General features: G+C 36.9%; 1 protein-coding gene across 1 annotated transcript in view; it reads right to left on the bottom strand.

The window, feature by feature from the left end:
- LOC118742119 (nitric oxide synthase-like) overlaps positions 1-18,299 on the bottom strand; it is a gene marked incomplete in the record, with an annotated part of 128,905 nt that overhangs the window by 75,459 nt on the left and 35,147 nt on the right. The window contains 3 exon segments of the mRNA XM_036474080.1: positions 4,401-4,563; positions 5,299-5,435; positions 14,688-15,563. Of these exon segments, the coding sequence (XP_036329973.1) occupies positions 4,401-4,563; positions 5,299-5,435; positions 14,688-15,389 (1,002 nt within the window).

The raw sequence follows: 18,299 nt of genomic DNA, 5'->3' as shown, positions 1-18,299 counted from the left end.
GTTTATTGGTAAGGTACTCATGCAGACATGCTTGCCTATTTATGAGAGTGAAATTTCAATTTCACCCCATGATTTTCGAGTGACCACACTTTAGAGTATAAGAACGAGTATAAGTGAAGCGGGATGAAGCACAGACCACTCGAATAAAAACAAAACACAGTAGTAAATGTTGCTCTAAACACCATCAGCAAGGACACACTTTAAATTTAGCTCAAGTGTGAACTTAATTAAGGAAATCACTTCAAGCGCAAGTGAATGTACTCAAGTAAATAAGAGTCTAATCACAAACCGCTTAAGGCAGGTATGAAAAAAAGAAATATGTATGTACATATGAATTTATATGTGCTATCTCGGCGAGAAAGTGGGCGAAAACTTTCACCACTTGAGGCATTAAAAGTTGTACAGTTAGGAAAAAGTAGAAGTAGGTGTAAAATTCGTATGGCCAAGAAGTAATAGAGTGGCCACTTGAAACTCAAAACATTGTTGTGTCTGAATTTAACCCTTTGGAGACGGTGGCCATTTTTGTTTTTTTTTATGCAGTGCAAAAAACTGTCAACAATACATACACACAGAGATGAGAAACAGCCCTAACAACATATGTACATACACTGAGTGAAAAAAACGCGTTGCAATATTAAGAAAAATGTTATGAATTCACTGCATAGTAATAATAATGCATAGTAAAAGTGAATATTTTTTATTTGATTATCGTTTTAAAATATTCGTATTTAAAAATAATACTCAAACTCATTATTTGAAAACGCATTTACATGTCTGCCTGTAGCTGTGTGCGCAAAGATGCTTGCGACATTTGCCAATTTCTAGAGGATCAGAGTTCTAATCCCATAGCAGACAGCATAGAAATAAATCTTTTTTTGGTATCTTAATCATGAAAAAGAATCCGTGAGTTGCAAAACGGCTAATTTTAATATGGACGTATTTGAATTGAATATTTCGATACTAAATACAAAAGTTTGTTACGAGTTGGTTTGGTGGTCTTTCATATACGTCGTTTTTTATATCTGGTACTTTTTTTTATTCTAAATTTTTTCTCTCAGTGTAAATATATTCCAATAGATACCGACATTTTAATAACAGTTTTTTTTTCAACTTTTCATCAACTGCCTGTTAAATATGAATCGGAAATAGCCATGAAATTCACTTGAAATTGAGACTGTGTGTTGATTCAGCCGAGTGGAATAATTGAAAAAGGTGTCAATGTACACAGAAATACGAAACGATGGTCGCGCCTAGGTAGTGTGTAATGGGGAGTAATGGAGGAAAAGAGGAAAATATAAGAACAGAATGATAAAGGAAAAGGAAAATGCTTAACCGGCCAGACGAATGTCGAATGTGGGTTTTGCTTTCAGTTGTCTTGCTTAAAAATCTATTATGAAATCAATGCTACGGACGTTAGCATTTTGACATACATACATACACTGCCGAAACAAAGTATTGGCACAGCAAATATTTCACAATATATGCAACAATTGTTATTATAATATTTCTCCGCCAATTTTGTATAAAAATATGGTTCATTCCACAACAAAACGCATAAAAATATAATTCTTAAACTTTGTGCAAAACTTGCGCAAATTCAGCAAATTTTCGTGCAAATTTTAAACTTTCGCCCAATCAATTCTATTATAATAAAGTACAAGTTTTAAGTAGCTAGGAATTACCGCTGATTTTTGATATTTTTTTCGCGCAGTCAGTTACATACAAAAATTTTTCTTCGAAAGTACTTTACATATATAAAAAAATGCAAAACATCTTCAACAAAAAAAAACCTCAATAATCAATGCGATTTTCGACTAGCTCTGAACTAGAATTTAATGGGCTGCAAAACTGCATACTCAAAAAAAATCTGAAAAATTTGATTAAAACGTTGAAATTTTGAATGAAAATTTGCTGAATTTTCGCGAGTTTTGCACAATGTTGAGGACTACGCACTTAAAGACACTAGAACTAGTGCTTTCAAACCAGGGCACAAGCCCACAATATGTTGAGCCAAATGCGGATCATAGCAGAACTAGGCTATGTAGAGCTCGTCATGCGTTGTTATAAAGAGTCTTTCAGACTTTCAATGCAAGAGGCTTTATGGTTGAGATATCCGTAATTATCAAAGTTAAACACGAAAGGGCCTTTAGGGACTTGATGCAGGATGCCCTATGATCACTTTTAAACTGGCTCAGGCAAGAACAGCTGTCGTTTAATCCAAACAAGAGCGTTATATTTCCGCACAACGTAAAGTTTCCTTCAATTACAATAAATGGCACTGAGATTCCCTTAAAAGATGAAGTCCAATATCTTGGGTTCTTCATACATAAAACCACGGCTACATAAAAGACAAAAAAAAATCCTTATAACAAGATAGCAAAACAGCAATGCGGAAAATAAACCAGGTACACGGACTTGCATGTAAACGACCCTAACCCACTCCTCCCTCTAGGCAAAGATGCCATAGTGTTCAACGGCGAGCTCAATGCAATCTTTGAAGCGGTGCGAGAAATAACAATTTAGACAAGTTACGAATGTCAATATATTCTAAAGGCGATATGTAAATAGTTCCCTTCAAAGATTGCTCTCCTTTAATACCACAAATCCCTTAATGTTCTGGGGAACATTAATTTTAATGCCAGGGTATGAAGGGTGCTTAAGAAAATTTGACGGGCCCTAGTACACTGATTTGATTTAGGAAAGGACACTAAAAGCAGAAAATACTAAAACTGGAGACTAAAGCAGACACGCACACGCTGGAACAATGCCAAAAGAGCTGAATCCCCTCCAACCGCTGAACGCGCTGCTAGAGGATTTGTGGCCCTAACCCGCTCTTCATCATACCAAACCATAAGCTTTTTAAAGCTTGTATTCCGAAAAGTCGAGGATGTCTTAACATCTTGCTCGCTATGGGACACATGAGTGTGAAACGAAAGAAGGATTATATCTCTCAGCTATTATGCGATTGTTTCCAATTGAAACCCACAGAGAAAAAATGTTGTACGGACCGAGTTTTTCTTTTCTTGCTATCTTGGCTGTGATACCTTCTACATTTAATTTTTTTGACATAGATATTATCCCTTTCTCCAAAAATCCGAATTACACACATACATACATATGTATTTACATGCATACATAAAAGGGAGCTTTAGAGCATTTTCTTGCAGAGTGTGCTTCCGGAGCGAGACATCTTTGAATATTTAAGTCAATTTAAACTTTTGCATTTCGTTTCATGTTTGGTTTCTGTTTTCAATTCCATGCGTTTAATATAATTTTACAAACATATATTTGTTGCATTTTTTCTACAACAATTTATTGTACGAATTTTTCTCGACTTTGAATCAAGATCAAAGTTGACCAAACTTTTTGCCCAAGTTTATAGTTTATGTTTACAAAAGCAAACAGACATACATTCAAAAGCTTGACGTACTGTGTACAAAGCATAAACGGAGATACATAAATCAAATATGCTCGCATCAAAGTCCACAATCAAATATATATATATACGAACATACATAAATATGTATATTAGCGTGCCTCCTCAAAAAAGAAGTTGCGGTTATTCCACCGAATTATAAAATGTATTTATTTATTTAAAGACGGAAGCCAAAGTATTTCGGAAAAATATTAAGATTTACGACCGATTGAAAAGATCTCCAAGAATTTAATTTTTTATAAATAAAACTAGTTTAAAAATTTTTTCCCCAAAAAATAGCTTGAGGTAATTGGAGAGTTGAAACATATAAGGTCTGCATAAAAATGATTGAACACTTTATCAACGGAATCAAAATAATGAGATTTTTGGAGATCTTCAAATCACGTAAATCTTAATATCTCTGTAAAATGTTTTTGCGAAAATCTTAAAATAAAATAAATAATTTTTAATATTTTTTGTATAGATTCAGGTGCATCCTAATGTATAAATGACGAATGTTGGTATATTCTAAACTTTTGGCAGCTGTGGTCTAAATATTTATGCATTTATACACAACTCATTTATTTCGAGTACACTGCCGCTGGTTCAGAAGCGCGAAATAACTAGTTGCACATACAGAAAGTAAACTTTTTAATGAAATTTTTCATTCAGTTATCAATGGCCGCAAACGGCTGCTGCTCGACGGCGCGTATTTTAAATGCTTGCGTATCTGTGTGTACATTCAACGTCTGTGTTTTGTCAGCTGTGCGTGTTAACATGTCAAACACTTCACCTCGCCCATCTGCTACGAATCGCCTACCAGTTTTCATTCATCAAATAATTTAATTATGAATTTGTTTAATTCACCGACACTAAATGCTCTCGTAACAAAAATTTGTAAACGCATAATAAAAACGCTCGTAAAGATTTTAAATATTTTAGTGACATATAATATAAATGAATTTTGATGAGTTTTTGCTTTTACCTGCAATTTAGACCATTGTATGCGGCCAATGCATCGCGATGAGTTGCGCCAGGCCAATTTCGCGCCATAAATCAATTCTGTTTCGGTAAGTTGATAAGAGCCATTGGATTCGATACTCTGGCGCACCTGTTTCCAGCGCGTTTCATGAGCCACACTTGAAGCCCTGAAAATTAATAGAATGGAAAAAATTTATAAATATTGTAAAAATGAAAGTATGAATGTAGACGGAGCTCGAAATAAATATCACATGGCAATCTCTCTCTCGTCTGATCGTAGTGTATACAAGTACCTTAAACTAATATCAACTAACAACTACCATATGTTAGTAGAGCACTGCCCTTTTTTAGCAAGCTGTGTTATTTTATTTTTATTTGACAACCTGCTAATCTGTCCCTCTGACCATTTCCTATTTTCAAATCTGAAGAAATGTCTTAGCGAAAAGGGATTTGGGAATTTGGTTTTTGTTGTTGTAGCTTGTGGGTTCATCACATTGTCAAAATCCCTTGTTGTTCCACACTTCTATTCGTGTCAGTATTCTTTCAGGGCCAGAGGGTGGGAATGCCTTGAGGACGAGGAAGCTTACGAACAAATTTTTTGTGAATTTCCAGCCTTGACTAAACAAACATAAACTTGCTTTAAAGCTTCATTGACCAAAACGTTAGAAATAAGGAATTCGACTACCAAGGCCCTTTTAGGATTCATTAGTTATACAAAAGAATTTCTAGGTCGCAGTGTCTCGTGTTCTGACTTACCCGCGCATTTATCTATGTGTCTAATCTTAAGCTGACCAGCAACTCAAACATAATTTCTACTACTTATAGGCTTATAGATTTGAAAGACTTATAAAAAATTTCCTAAATACTCAGTATTAATTTACACTCGTATTACCGTAGCCTACCTCTTTATCGATGTGAAATATTGGTCCAAAAAATCCTTGGCATGTTCCAATACCACATCGGGTTTGCGCGCTTCTACTGGCGCCGTCCCAAGCGCCATAACGCTGCTCATGCATGTCACCTTCGAACAGGATAATGACTGAAAAGAAATAGTTGAAAATATTTTATAGTGAAAATTTAATAAACGATGCTTTTATTAGGAAAGAAAATTTAATAAAGTTGGCCAAAGTCTAAAACAATTTTGGAAAAAATGTTCTTTCGAGATAACCTTTATCTTACAAACAGAAATTATCTTTTCAACGAATTTCTTTTCCACCTCAAAAACTGCCAATTAAACTGCATTGTATCGGTGTTGTTATAACTTGTTGGGACGAAGTGCCTTCATAAGGGAAAAATAATCAATATCGCTAAATAGCAGACTGTGGAAAACTCATACTCAGGCATAATTGAATGTGCCTGTCCACACACATAGAAAATAAGTGAAAAGCGAGGATATAATTACATTACACAAAACAGCCACAACAAAGAAAGTGACTTTACAAAGCAGGAATATAAACAAGTAATTTTGAAGCAAAAAACAAAACCGACTTCAATTCTCATATAAAAATATGGTCCAATGATCGGATCTAAACCAGTTTAGTATGGGACCACCTCTGAGACACTCCCTTTCCGATGCAAAAATAATTATCGAAATCTGTTGACGTGGTCCAAAGTTATGCGGTAACATACATAAAAACAAAAAAAATAAATAAAAATATAAAAGTGAAAAAAAAATAAAAAATATGTGCCCACGTAAATTAAAAGGCTCTGCTTAAAACTCCCAACCAGTGCAAGAGCACTCGGCAGTCATTGAAAATTAAGCTTCATACCCGAAGATACGGTTCAAAAGTGTGCCGAGGCTGACTCCACCTGTTTCCTTCTCTATACATATTCCCCTGAGGTTTGAATAAATAGGTCCAATTAAATTCTTCACGGATCGATCAAAACTGTAGATCAGATTTGGAGAAGTTGTGTTCTATGAGGGATTCTACGGTCAGGGCTCTTATATCGCTCATGGTTCGATCGGAACTGGTCGGAGAATGCCAAAGGTCTCGCCCAATTGCCTCGGATTATTTTCAAATCAAGCTGACTTGGTTCCCAGAACACAGATGCATTGCAAGAAACTGCATGTCTGATGAATTCGCTAAGCAAATCATCCTTAAGTTCATTTTTTCGGGCAGGGAGGTCATAGGAGTCTCTGTGTAAATCTTTGAACTACTCCTAGACAGATGGTCTCATACTCGGTTCGTAGAGCGCCTAGAGTACGTCTTCTGTGCAGTGCCGCAACTGTTAGAGGATAACAGAAATTGAATGCCTCTCAGCTGCCCTGTTGACAAAGATAATGTTGTGTCGACAAAATCAGTCAAAGATTCCTTGCAGACACTAGTCAAATCTTACTTCCCGTGCTTCGATCCGGTTCCAACCGCTTCAGGTTCAACAAGCAGCAGGTTGTTGGACTCGCTTGTAAAACATCTTGTATGCTATAAGGAACCTCTCACCTTCCAAACTCGCAGAGCCGGATGGCGTTAGAAGGCAGAAGCCTCCTTGGAGAAATCCGCGGCCGTTGCACTGGGATGCCCCCACGGACTCGTTCAAAGAGAAGTTAGTTTCTTAGACTGGCAAGGCCAAGGTGATCAGATATAATGACTTCCAAAATAGCCAAGGAACTCTGACCTGACTATAACAGGACGAAGACACAAGACCTGCCTAATAGATCAAAGATAGAAATATTTAAAATTGTTGTTGTAAAAAACGGGCCACTGGCCCATAGTCAAACATGCAGAGAGAATGTGACTCCCATATAATAAAACTAGAAGGTAGCGAAGAAAGTGCCCAGCATTTCCTATTAAACATAAAGCATCTGGAACTTTATTTTGGGCACCTAGCTCCTTTCCTAACAGCTTCATTTGAATTACCTTCAGTTACTATTCCAGGAAAAATCAACTAGGTGATAACACAACGGACAATATAAGAAAGGCTAAATGAGCCCATTTCTATAAATAGTTTGACTGTAGCCACAGCGTGATCTAGAAGATGGCTAGTTCGTTAACTGATGTGATAGGATAACAATTGACATTTCTAGCGGAAATTTTATGAAAGGACGAAATGTATTTGTATTTTGTCCTATGTTTATCCTCCCAATCCCAGCAAATTTTACGTAATGTATTTTGAAGAAGTGGTAATTATTTTACAAATCTCTGTAAATACTTTGGCGAAGGTTGATTTCGTTATTACACAGCAGGAGTAAATGCATATTTTCTCCTTTTTTGTTGGTAGTAGAAGTAGTAGAAAAATCCAGAAGTACAAAAGGAAGAGTTGCAACTTGGCAATGAAAATGCCTGCAGTAAACATCATTGCTTATAAAATATCTCCATATTTTCCTTATACAAACACTCAGTTTTTGTAAGAAAAATTTTGCACTATTTGCATAGCGGTAAAATTATGCATTTATTGCACTTCGCAAATAAACTTTTACCTACATATACATACATACACGAAAATATGATTTTAATAAGCAACAAAGTTACTACTCCCTTTTCCCATTTTGAGTGCAAAAGTTTTATTTGCGCATCTTCTGCCTGCTTGCCTTTGCCCTTGCTTGGTCTTGCTCTGTCACCTCGCGCCTTTTATGTACGCCTCGTACTACCCTCCGCTTGATGTCAAAGTTTTCGCTCGCCTTTGCCGCGCTCGTTTGTCCACCCGGAAGTGCAGTAATGCAACAACTTTCTATTTGCGTTTCCGTAGTCGCAGTTTAACAGTGAGGAAATAATAAAAAGTAAATTGGATCATTAAATTATTTCCACCAAAATATGGTAATCTTTAAGTATGATAGTAATTGTGGTTCTGTGTTGAGCAGAGGCTGGGGCAGACGATTTTTCAAAGATGGGAGACAAGTTCACAGTTAATTGGCACTTGGTCGTGGAACAATATTCGGAAGGGCCAAGACTAAATTTTTTGCATCAAATATAAGGCAATAACTGCAAATAAAATCCATATACTACTATTTTTAATTTCATGGGTCTTCTGCAAAAATTCCATTTTGACTTGTCGATTTAACTGCAGTTGTTGTTGTTAATACAGCTTACTTTTAATTTTTTTTATTTTGCTTTCGTTTCTTCGTGCATATTTGTTAACACGATCCAACAATTGCCCTCGCTTTCGCAACGTAAGACAGCCGAAAGACGTGACACTGTTCAACAATTCTTGTTTACTTTTCCTTTCATATTGCTTTTTCTATCATTCTTCTGGGTTTTGCGCAAATTTTCTTGTGCGTTTACATCCTTTGACACTAATAACTGCCATTAACCGAACTGCTAGTCGCATAACCAAGCAACGCCGGTACCAAAGGCAACACAAACCAACAAACCGGCAAAAAAATCTCCGCGGTGCTATTAGTTGGCAGCTCCTACGCTGCTTGCGGCTGCACCTCTTATGGGTAGTATTGTGCCACTAAATTGGCAATGGCTGTGGCTGTGGCAGCGGCAATGTGCGCAGCAGAAAGTTGTCCAAATTGCTTTATGTAAATAAACACTTCCTACATGCCGCTTTGGGAGCAGCAAGGACTAGTGAAATGTATAGCTTTGGGCGTGTCGGTGTATGACGTGCGTGTAAATGGAGGGCAACAGGAAACGGAAGTTGTTGCAACAGTTGTGAAACGTCAAGCATCCTCTTTGACTGGCAAGCAAACAAGCATACATACATACATACATATCGTTACCTTAATATAGAAAGGCCCTACCTCACTCACATCGTCGCTAAAATGCAAAAAAACCGTAACTGCATAGAATTCAGAAAGTTGCTAGTGAGACTGCAACAGGCGGTATGCAAAGCGAAGGCCTTGTGGCCTACACACATATGTACATACTACATACATGCCCATCACAAGGGCCTTTCATATTCTTAAGTTACATATGTACACTTCTTGCCAACTTTCCCTGTAGGGGCACTTGCCGATAACCAAAAATTTCTTACCAAATTTATTCAATTTTAGCAAATTTAAGTTTCTGGCAAGAAGCCACTGCCTGCTTGCTGGCTTGCCTTGCCTAAAATAGCAGCGTAGTCTAAGCGCCACACAAATATTTATTTATTCAGTATGCAAATTGATTGATATTCAAAACGCTAAATTATGCGCAATGTATATTTTTAAAGTGATACCCATTCTGTGGTATGCTGAAAAATTTTACACCTTGAGTGGAATTTGTGTAGAGTGATGAAAACAATTCGGAATATTAAGCTCAAATAAAAGCTTAATTGAAATAAAAAATTCTAAATCTCACCTGAATTTAGTATAACCTATGAGACACTTAACTCTCTAATGACCTAAAAATAACTTCGTGAGAAAGATCTAATTTAGGCAAGCAAGTAAGTTTAAAGTATATAATTCTTCCAGAAGCTTTTCTCCATTTCTTAGCCTCAATGTACTGCTGGCCGATACTTGCTAAGTTTTATAGGCCTCACTATCTCTATTAATAAATTTTTGAAGGATGCTTCTGCATAAATCATCTGGAAAGTATGAGCGATCGCCTTTTAAAATATTTCCCGTTTACAACAGGCTTGTACCCTAAGCGGGACCAAAAGAAGGAGTCTTGTTGTAACCCCTGATCTGCCATTTTTAGAAAACGAGTGGGGGAAACGAGGATAAAGATGATAAAAATGAGAAACTATTGGAATCGGAAGCTTCAGCAATACAACTTGGCTAAGGAAAATCCTGTACAGGGGTTCTTTAACTCAGAGTCTCATTCAAAAGGACGATATTGAATGAGTTCAAAGAAAGGAGGGTTCATAAGAAATGCTTACGATAAATCACTTGGCGCCATCCACGACTCCTTTACTCAGTATAAACAACCAAATCTAGATATAATATATTCTTATGTCAGAAGGACGTTTAATGTTCTTTTCTTGACGAAGGCAGGCGGAACTTTTCATGCGCTCATTCGGCTCTGTCATCATTTCTTCAGAAGAGCCTGTGGAAATAGACGCACTTTCAAAAGCGCAAAATGCTTACAGGTGAGGGCGATCGAAAGACACAACTTTACAAAATGTTGTAAAGGGAATTGGATGGGGAATTCCCGTTGAGATTGAGATATGCATGTGGCCAAAAATATACTAAATAGCAATTAAACGAAAACTCGTTGAACTTACTGCTTACGCAGATTAGGTACCGAGAGGACATCGATGTTCTTTAGCGCTGCTAGTAAGCTATCCTAGGTGACTAGTTAGGGTATTAATGGGAAAATTGTTAAGCGCCGCTGTTTCGTCTTTAATTTAGCTCTGAACACAAATAAAATTTGCAGGAGATTTAAAGGAAGAAGACTTTGCAGTTCATCTTCCATGAGTGTCCAACAATTGGCAGGCAACGGAATCTGGAAGTAGCTGTTTAAATAGGAAATCGTAGCTTGTTCAATTTTTTTTTTTTAAACTGCGATATCCTCAGCACTGCTACTGAACCCAGGGATTAGGGTGTAATCTAATAAGATAATTCTCTCCTTGCAATTTAATTTAAGCTATCCACATAAAAACAGTAAAAAATAAAACAATAAATTTATCTAACACACGCCCACGCATACACACAGGATTCACGAAACCCGCCTTGTCTTCTTTAACTACCAACGTCATTTCCGTTGCTGCCTTAATTAAGCCGCGCGACTGCGACGGAAGCAAACGGAAGTTGACTTTAAAAGCGATTCACTGATGTTGCCACAAATTGCTTAATTGAGTAAGAGAGCGAGAGAGGGAGAGAGAGAGAGAGAGAGAGAGCGAGACATGACAAACGTACACCCAAGTCTATTAACAATCGCTTCCTGTCTATTACCTTCAACCGCCGTGTTGGTGCATTCATTCGGCGTGGGCGTTTTTTGCGGCTGTTGCACATTTTAATGTCTTGCACTGCTAATTAAGTTGCGCACAGATTGCTTTGCAAATCCTTCGTTGGCTGTCGCACAAATGTGCAAGCGCTAATAAATAAGTTTAAGTGCCGCCATGTGCGCGCTGGCAGGCCATAGTATTTGCCACAAGTTGACATTAATGATGACAGCGTTGCAGCAGCCACGACTGAAGGTTGAGGGCTACGGGCTAAAAAGTTGACTGAACGCCCTTGCTGCAGCAGCTGTGAACTGCACGTAGATATTTTTTTAGCAAAAAGGGCAGCACAAAAAAAAAATATTGCAATATAATAAAAAGTTCCGCCGTCTTTTCCTTTTTCCGCCGATTCCTTGCCGGCAACTAGACGTAAGACTTCTTCTCTTCCTTGGCTGCACTTTCGCGTTGTTTATTTAAACCAACCGCCTACTTTTGCCCCGGTGACTGTATGAAAGTTTTATTTTCTCTCTTTCTTCTTTTTTGCTGTTCTTCATTGTTCGTTTCGCAGGTAATAATCGTGTGAATGGCTTCTTTGAATGTGGCGTAACGCTGCGCAGCTATGGGCCACATGGTGCTGTCGAAATTCTTATAACGGTATTAAGTTGTAAAGTTGTGCTTTTATTCACAGCATTTCTGCCTTTACTGAATCTGAAAATTTGCGTGCATGTGTGTATCTCTGCACATAAGTATGTATGTATGTATGTATGTATGTATGTCTGTAAAAATATGTCTCACACGAAGTTAACTCCGAATGTCTGCTACGCCAGCAACAGCTTTTCATAAAAATTCATAACCATTACTCGATTTTCTTGTTTCTCTGTCTGTGTTTGAGTGCGTAAAATCCTATAATTTACAGTGAGTGATTTAATCGATTGACCGTCGGCGCTCGAAATGAATACTCTGTGTTCATATGTATGTAAGCAGTCCACCATGCATGGCGTATATGTAACATAAATTGAATTGGATGAGTGAGTAAGTAAAAGTACATAGATGCAGCGAAGTGGACAGAATGCAATGCGTATCGCATAAATGTGAATGTGAAAATATGAAAATTTCTGAATGAGAATATGCGAAAGGGAAATAAAAAACTTTGGCTGGTAAAAAAAACTCAACTTTTGTAGAAGATAAAGATTTTTCGAAAGTAACTGCCGCTTTAACCAGCAATTTAATTAAAAAATGATTTTTTCTCTTCTGTCAGTTTTGAATTTAAATTAAAAAAAAAAACACTTTTCATTTAAATGGCTTGCCTAAAACTGGCTATAAATACATAAAATGAATTGAGAACAAAAAACCGGCACAAAAAAAGTTTTCTGTACTTTTGATGAGACCCACTTTTATTTTTTTTTTGTATTTTAACGCCCTTAATCCAAATCTTTAGTCGGTTTGGCCTAAATGACGAAACAACGAGAAAAACCGCAATTTCGTTTCAGTTTACATGAAAACTTTAGGCCGAAATGACTAATTTTCAACATTTGAATAAATCTTAAAATTCTCAACCCACTTACATACATAGCTCCGTAGTGGTAATTGCTGAAAACTATTTCAGTAAACTTGCAATGCTAATTAGTTCATTATCAAATAAACATAATTGGCACACTGGCCCGCATAAAACTTTGTCCATCCAACCAAGCAAACAAGCCAACAGACATGAACCAGTGATGACAGTCAGTTAACACTTTAATTAGCCATTGTTGTTCAAATAGTTAGGCGGAATTTGTGGATGCAACTACAAGCATTGAATGCAATTAAAGTTATTGTTTTTGTTGCCATGGTTGCTAAAGCGAAAATTACAGTGTTTGTTAGCAGTTGATGTGACCGGTTTTCGTAGCACGCATTTTATGTTTTTGTGGCGCCTTAGTTAAATTGTGTCCTGATATTAGGATTTATTCGTATTTTTGTTGACCTCTAAACTGCGACAACACTTCCACTATTTTTTTGATTGCTAATTGTATCGCCCACCGGAATGGCATTCAACTTCGAGAGCAGCAAATAATGTTTGCCTTTTTTATGTTTATTTTATTAGAAACGTTTCTCAGCTAAGTTAATCGGTTTGTATGGGTATACGCCACGCCTATTTAAAAATACTCTGATTCTGTTGTAATTACAATTTTTATTGTTTTTAGAGAGTAGCAGCAATAGAATTAATTTCCTGTATTAGCCTTCTTTCAATTGCGAAATTTAAGTGTTTGTAACTAAATTTTAGCTTGCAGAGGAATATAGCGAGAATAACAGAGAAAAATCTGAAAAGCATTCATTCAGTTAATATGATATTCTTCTACATAATCCTGAGGATAATACTCCTATATGGAGTTCTTCCAGTATATCCACAAAGTTATATTGAAGAAGTCGACCAAATTCCAAAAACCGATTTTTTTGTAGATAGTGCTAGAATACAAGATTTTGAAGTTGGGTAAGATACGATAGTTTTTTCACAATTTATGGCTGGACAAGGGACAGAATGATACTAATCGCACTTTAAACAAAACTTTGTTTGAGAAAACATTGGAAAATTACTGAGAATTTTGAATTGTGTCGTTATTAGGTAGGACCATCGATATGTATATTGAAATATTAATATCAGGGGCTGCGCTTTTGACAAGCGTCTTTTTACACGGTCCCGAAAATACTTCATAGGGAATAAAACAGATTGTCGATTTGATTGAACCAGTCTCATATATATACAGGGAACATAGAAAACATAAAGACATTTTCAAGTAAATTATAAAGTTCCAACATTTTTTAGATAGAGTTTGTTGACTTTTTTCACTTTAACGGAGCTTTTTTTTTAACAATTTTAGTGAGCTTGAGGACGTATCCAAACGAAAAAATGTTATGGAAAAGCAAAAACAATTTTTTTCAAACATTTTTTAGGAAGGCATATTCATTTCAGCCATTACTTCCAAAGAGTGTTTCCAGAATAGAACCAGGTTTTAATTGATTCATAAAAAAGTACCCATTTTTACGTGGAATAAACTGTACTTTCAATTCATAACTATTTAATAGAAAAAAATACTCATACAATTTTGCACAACCTGCAACAATTGACAAGGGAAAAATTAAAAAAATACGCAGATTTTTTCATATTTTCAGTTTGATTTTTTTTTCCAAGGGTCTCCCACAATTTAACCTAAAATGACTTAATAAATAACTAAATCTGTAAGTATTTAGTCTTTGGGGCCACGGATAAATACTTTTTTTATGCATAATTTGAGAATTTCAGGATTCCAAAAAATTTACATAAACAAAGTTTTGTAAATTAATTTCACAACCGGATCTATGACCTGTACTCAGTTACAAATATGAAGATGTCACACTACATTTCCCATACAAAATCTTAGCTTGTAACTAAGCTTTGAATTAGCTAAAGTCAAAGATTAACTTTTTAAGAACAGCACAGCGTAATCAATTACCCCATTACTCTACTTCACGCTCGATCACATACATTCCATTGCACACAAGCATACATATATGTATCTATATATTATTCACTTACCTCCTTAGCCTTGCAATGCAACGTATCATAAACCTCTGGCCTGCCCTCGATATTCTTCAGTCTTACCGGCTTGCGTATAAGTATGCTGCGCCCCTCCTCGTCCACGTGTATAAAACTGCCGGCACGCGCTCGAAAATCCTGCGACATTTTACGCTGTCCCTGATTCTTCGGTGTGGGCGAGAGCTCACGTGCCTTACCGCTGCTGCTGCTGCCGCCGCCGCCGCCGCCGCCGCCACCTTCCGCAATTACGCCCGCACCACCTCCACCGCCGCCCACCACTGAGTTGCGCCCAACAAGAATTGGCGAATTTTTAGCGATATCTGTGCCGCGCCCCGAAATACTCTGCCTCTTTGCGTAATGCTGTCGATTGGGTGTGTTGTTGACGCTGTTGCTGCCACCTGGCACCATGGGTGTTACAGCTGCATGCTGTTGCATTTGTTCTTGCGGCTCTTTAATGTGTATTTGTGACCGTTTGCCATTTTCCAATTCGTTGCGTTTTTCCGGTGTTGGCGGCGACGAGTGATGATTCGTTTGGATTTCGTTGTTTGCTATTGCATTGCTATTGCAAGCTGTGTGTTGCTGTTGCTGTTGTTGTTGTAGTATTTGTTGTTGCTGCTGTTTTTGCTGGTGCGTTGGCGTACTTGGCATACGCTTGGCAGCCACCAATCGCAAATTTTCGAATATCGCACTAAAGTGCGACATTTTGCCGAAACGCCGACGAAACGCGCCACTCACTTAGCCACCGTAGTCACACAGTTTGGCCCACGCTTTGTCACTTAATTGCTCAGCTTTATTTTATTTATTTATTTTGTGTAGGTCTTTTATTTATTTTAATTATTTGCATCGTTGTAGGTTTGGAATTGCAATCTGGTTGTGCAATCTATTTTAAATGAAATATTTGTCTTTGTTAACTGAAATTAACTTTATTCACTTAAAATTGTTGCTATTCAGTATATCAATTCCGATCTTCCTTAGTAAAGATTCGTTTATTATAAGCGAGTTTTTTTTTACTTCTCAACAACTCCTGGAACTGCAGCTACTCTTACCAACACTTTTCGCTTTCATACATATAAAGGTCTTAAAGGTCACCTGCAGGCTGAGAAATCATGTTGAGTTCGCTGAGATTGAATATTGGCCAAATACGGCCACTGAAACCGGACTTATACATTGTCTCTACTGATGGTCCCAAAACTGACACTGAGTCAGTATTTGATGTTTATATAGTAAACATCATAGCTCAATTTTTGTGCTCTAGGTGCCACGTCCCTCGGGAGCACCTGTTCATGAAATATCTGACCGTTTACCTACAGAGGTGTCAGGTCTAGTACCACTTACTCTGCAACCAGTTATAGCACTCTTAACTTCGGAAGCCACTGTTAGAAACTAATTCGCTTAGGAATGACAGGCAGACATGGGCGAGTTCACCTTCAGCCCACTGCCCTCACTCTGAATGATCAATTTTCGCGGCACAAATAGACGACTGGGATCAGTATAAATGGCTACCCCATTTTCCCTCGCTGCCTTGAAGGTAGAAAGAGGTTTGAACCCTATTTTTATCTCTGTGGTACAGATTTAAAAATACATGAAGGAGGTACGTTAAGTGTTTTTTTTCTGCAATCGTTATTTTTGTTTATTTCAAGATTTTACTTTAACATTTTCAGTTGAGTCAGACCGACAACAATAAATAAGTACACACTCGTATTGAAAAAGATCATCTAAGAACGGAATTTTTTTATACTAACAGATTGATTAAAAACCTATATATGAAAATAACGGGTATAATATGATCGAAAAAATCAAAACACAGCGATCAAAGTGGTATCGAAAAAATAGAAATCCAAATAAAAAACGATTAAATAAAAATCATAAATTAAATTGATCAAAAAAACAGTAATGTAATGTTTACTGTTATGATTTTTATTTTGAATATATTAACCGTTACGTTCCTGTTCTTAAGCTCTTCTTCAATTATGTTAATTTTTGGAGCTCATAACCACATTGTGTGGACCCGTATATTAAAGCCAATACAGAAACAGAACTTCAAGGGAACCTTCAGAGTCGATTTTACAGCCTGGCGCCAATAGTCAAAACTGCTACCGGAGCATGAAATAAATTTGTGATCGTTTTTATCTTATGTACATAAGATTGAAGCTACACTCAAGGCCCTCTCATTATTCGAGGCCAAGTTCTCCTTTCTTCTTGAGTGCATTGATAGGCTGAACGTTCTGGTGGAGCACAATGATATCCAACTAATTTAGGGACCAGGTCACATAGGAGTTGGGGGTGACGAAGAAGCATACCATCTCACCAAAACGGCGACCGCCTTGACTCCTATAGGGCCGAAGCAAAGCTTACTATCGGACCTAGGATAAACAAGGAAGTGTTCAGGAAGGAGAGGATCAGACTCGAAGAACAACACGGGAGTAACACCGTAGATATACGCGAGGTTATATGCTTACTGGGAGGCTACAACCTTACAAGCTATATGGCAATAATAAGAGGTTTTCTGACGGGGCACTGTGGACTAAAAGGAAACCCTTAAAAGCTAGAGATCAGGTCGAACGACCTATGTCATTTCTACGAGTCTATCAAGGAGACGAGGGAAGTACCTAGGCCAACTTTAGCCATGCGTTGAATTTATACAATCACCATCCACTGAATATCTCTTCCAATATCTGGGATCTTTAGGGTTGGATGAGGTACTAGGTAAGGTAATAGATCTCTTGGTCGCAGTGTATACCTCTATATAAATTTATTTATTTATCTATGCATGTCAAATCGATAAACACGAATTTTCAAAAGAGCACGACTCGAGCGCCATCTGGCGATCTTACTTTTTGGATATACATACATACATATATTTGTTCTAAACTGTTTACAACCTGAGCCAAAGTGTATCATAAGTACAAAATCGTGAGTTGTATAAAAAGTCTCATGGAAATAGGCGCTTCCAGTTTTTCTAAAATTTTTAAATTTCCAGTCAATTTTTCCAAATTGTTTTTCCGTACGAAATTCATTAGGATTATATCCAACGAACTGTTTAAAACATTAGCCGAAAGCATTCAGTCGTTTTCAAGAGATGATCTTACAAACATACAATATGAAATTTTTAATTAGTTATGTATGTATATACATTTAAGTTACTATTAGTTGATCATAAGACTCCTTAAAATTCATGTGAAACACTAAACATTAGATTCCTTCGTTAGAAAATAAGTTAAGACCCCCGTTATTATGTGGAAATGAGTTTCAAGGTTACAATTAATCTTAGCTAGTTTAGCATTCAAAGGGCAATTGTGTTTCTATAATAATTACATAAAACCAAAGCAAATTATGCCTACTACCATCTTAAATTTAAATCTTAAGAATTTTGCACATAGTTAAGATACGATTGAATTTTATACGCCGCTTAACTCATTAAAAGGCGAAAGCCAAATAGCAAAGTTAGAGAATCAAATTTCGTATAGATACTACAAGAGTTGCTATGTACACAAACCTATAATAAAAAGTTTCAACCTCAAGTATTTATTAAGAACATTCTTTAGTTCACTTAAGTCGAGCAACCGGTCAGCTACGCAAAGCTACCTGACTTTAGTGATTACAAATTCAATT

The sequence above is a fragment of the Rhagoletis pomonella genome, unplaced genomic scaffold (assembly GCF_013731165.1).
Source record: "Rhagoletis pomonella isolate Grant_MI unplaced genomic scaffold, Rhpom_1.0 Rhpom_scaffold_00006, whole genome shotgun sequence".
Classification (NCBI taxonomy): Eukaryota; Metazoa; Arthropoda; class Insecta; order Diptera; family Tephritidae; genus Rhagoletis; species Rhagoletis pomonella.
This window is presented reverse-complemented; position numbering and strand designations above follow the sequence as displayed.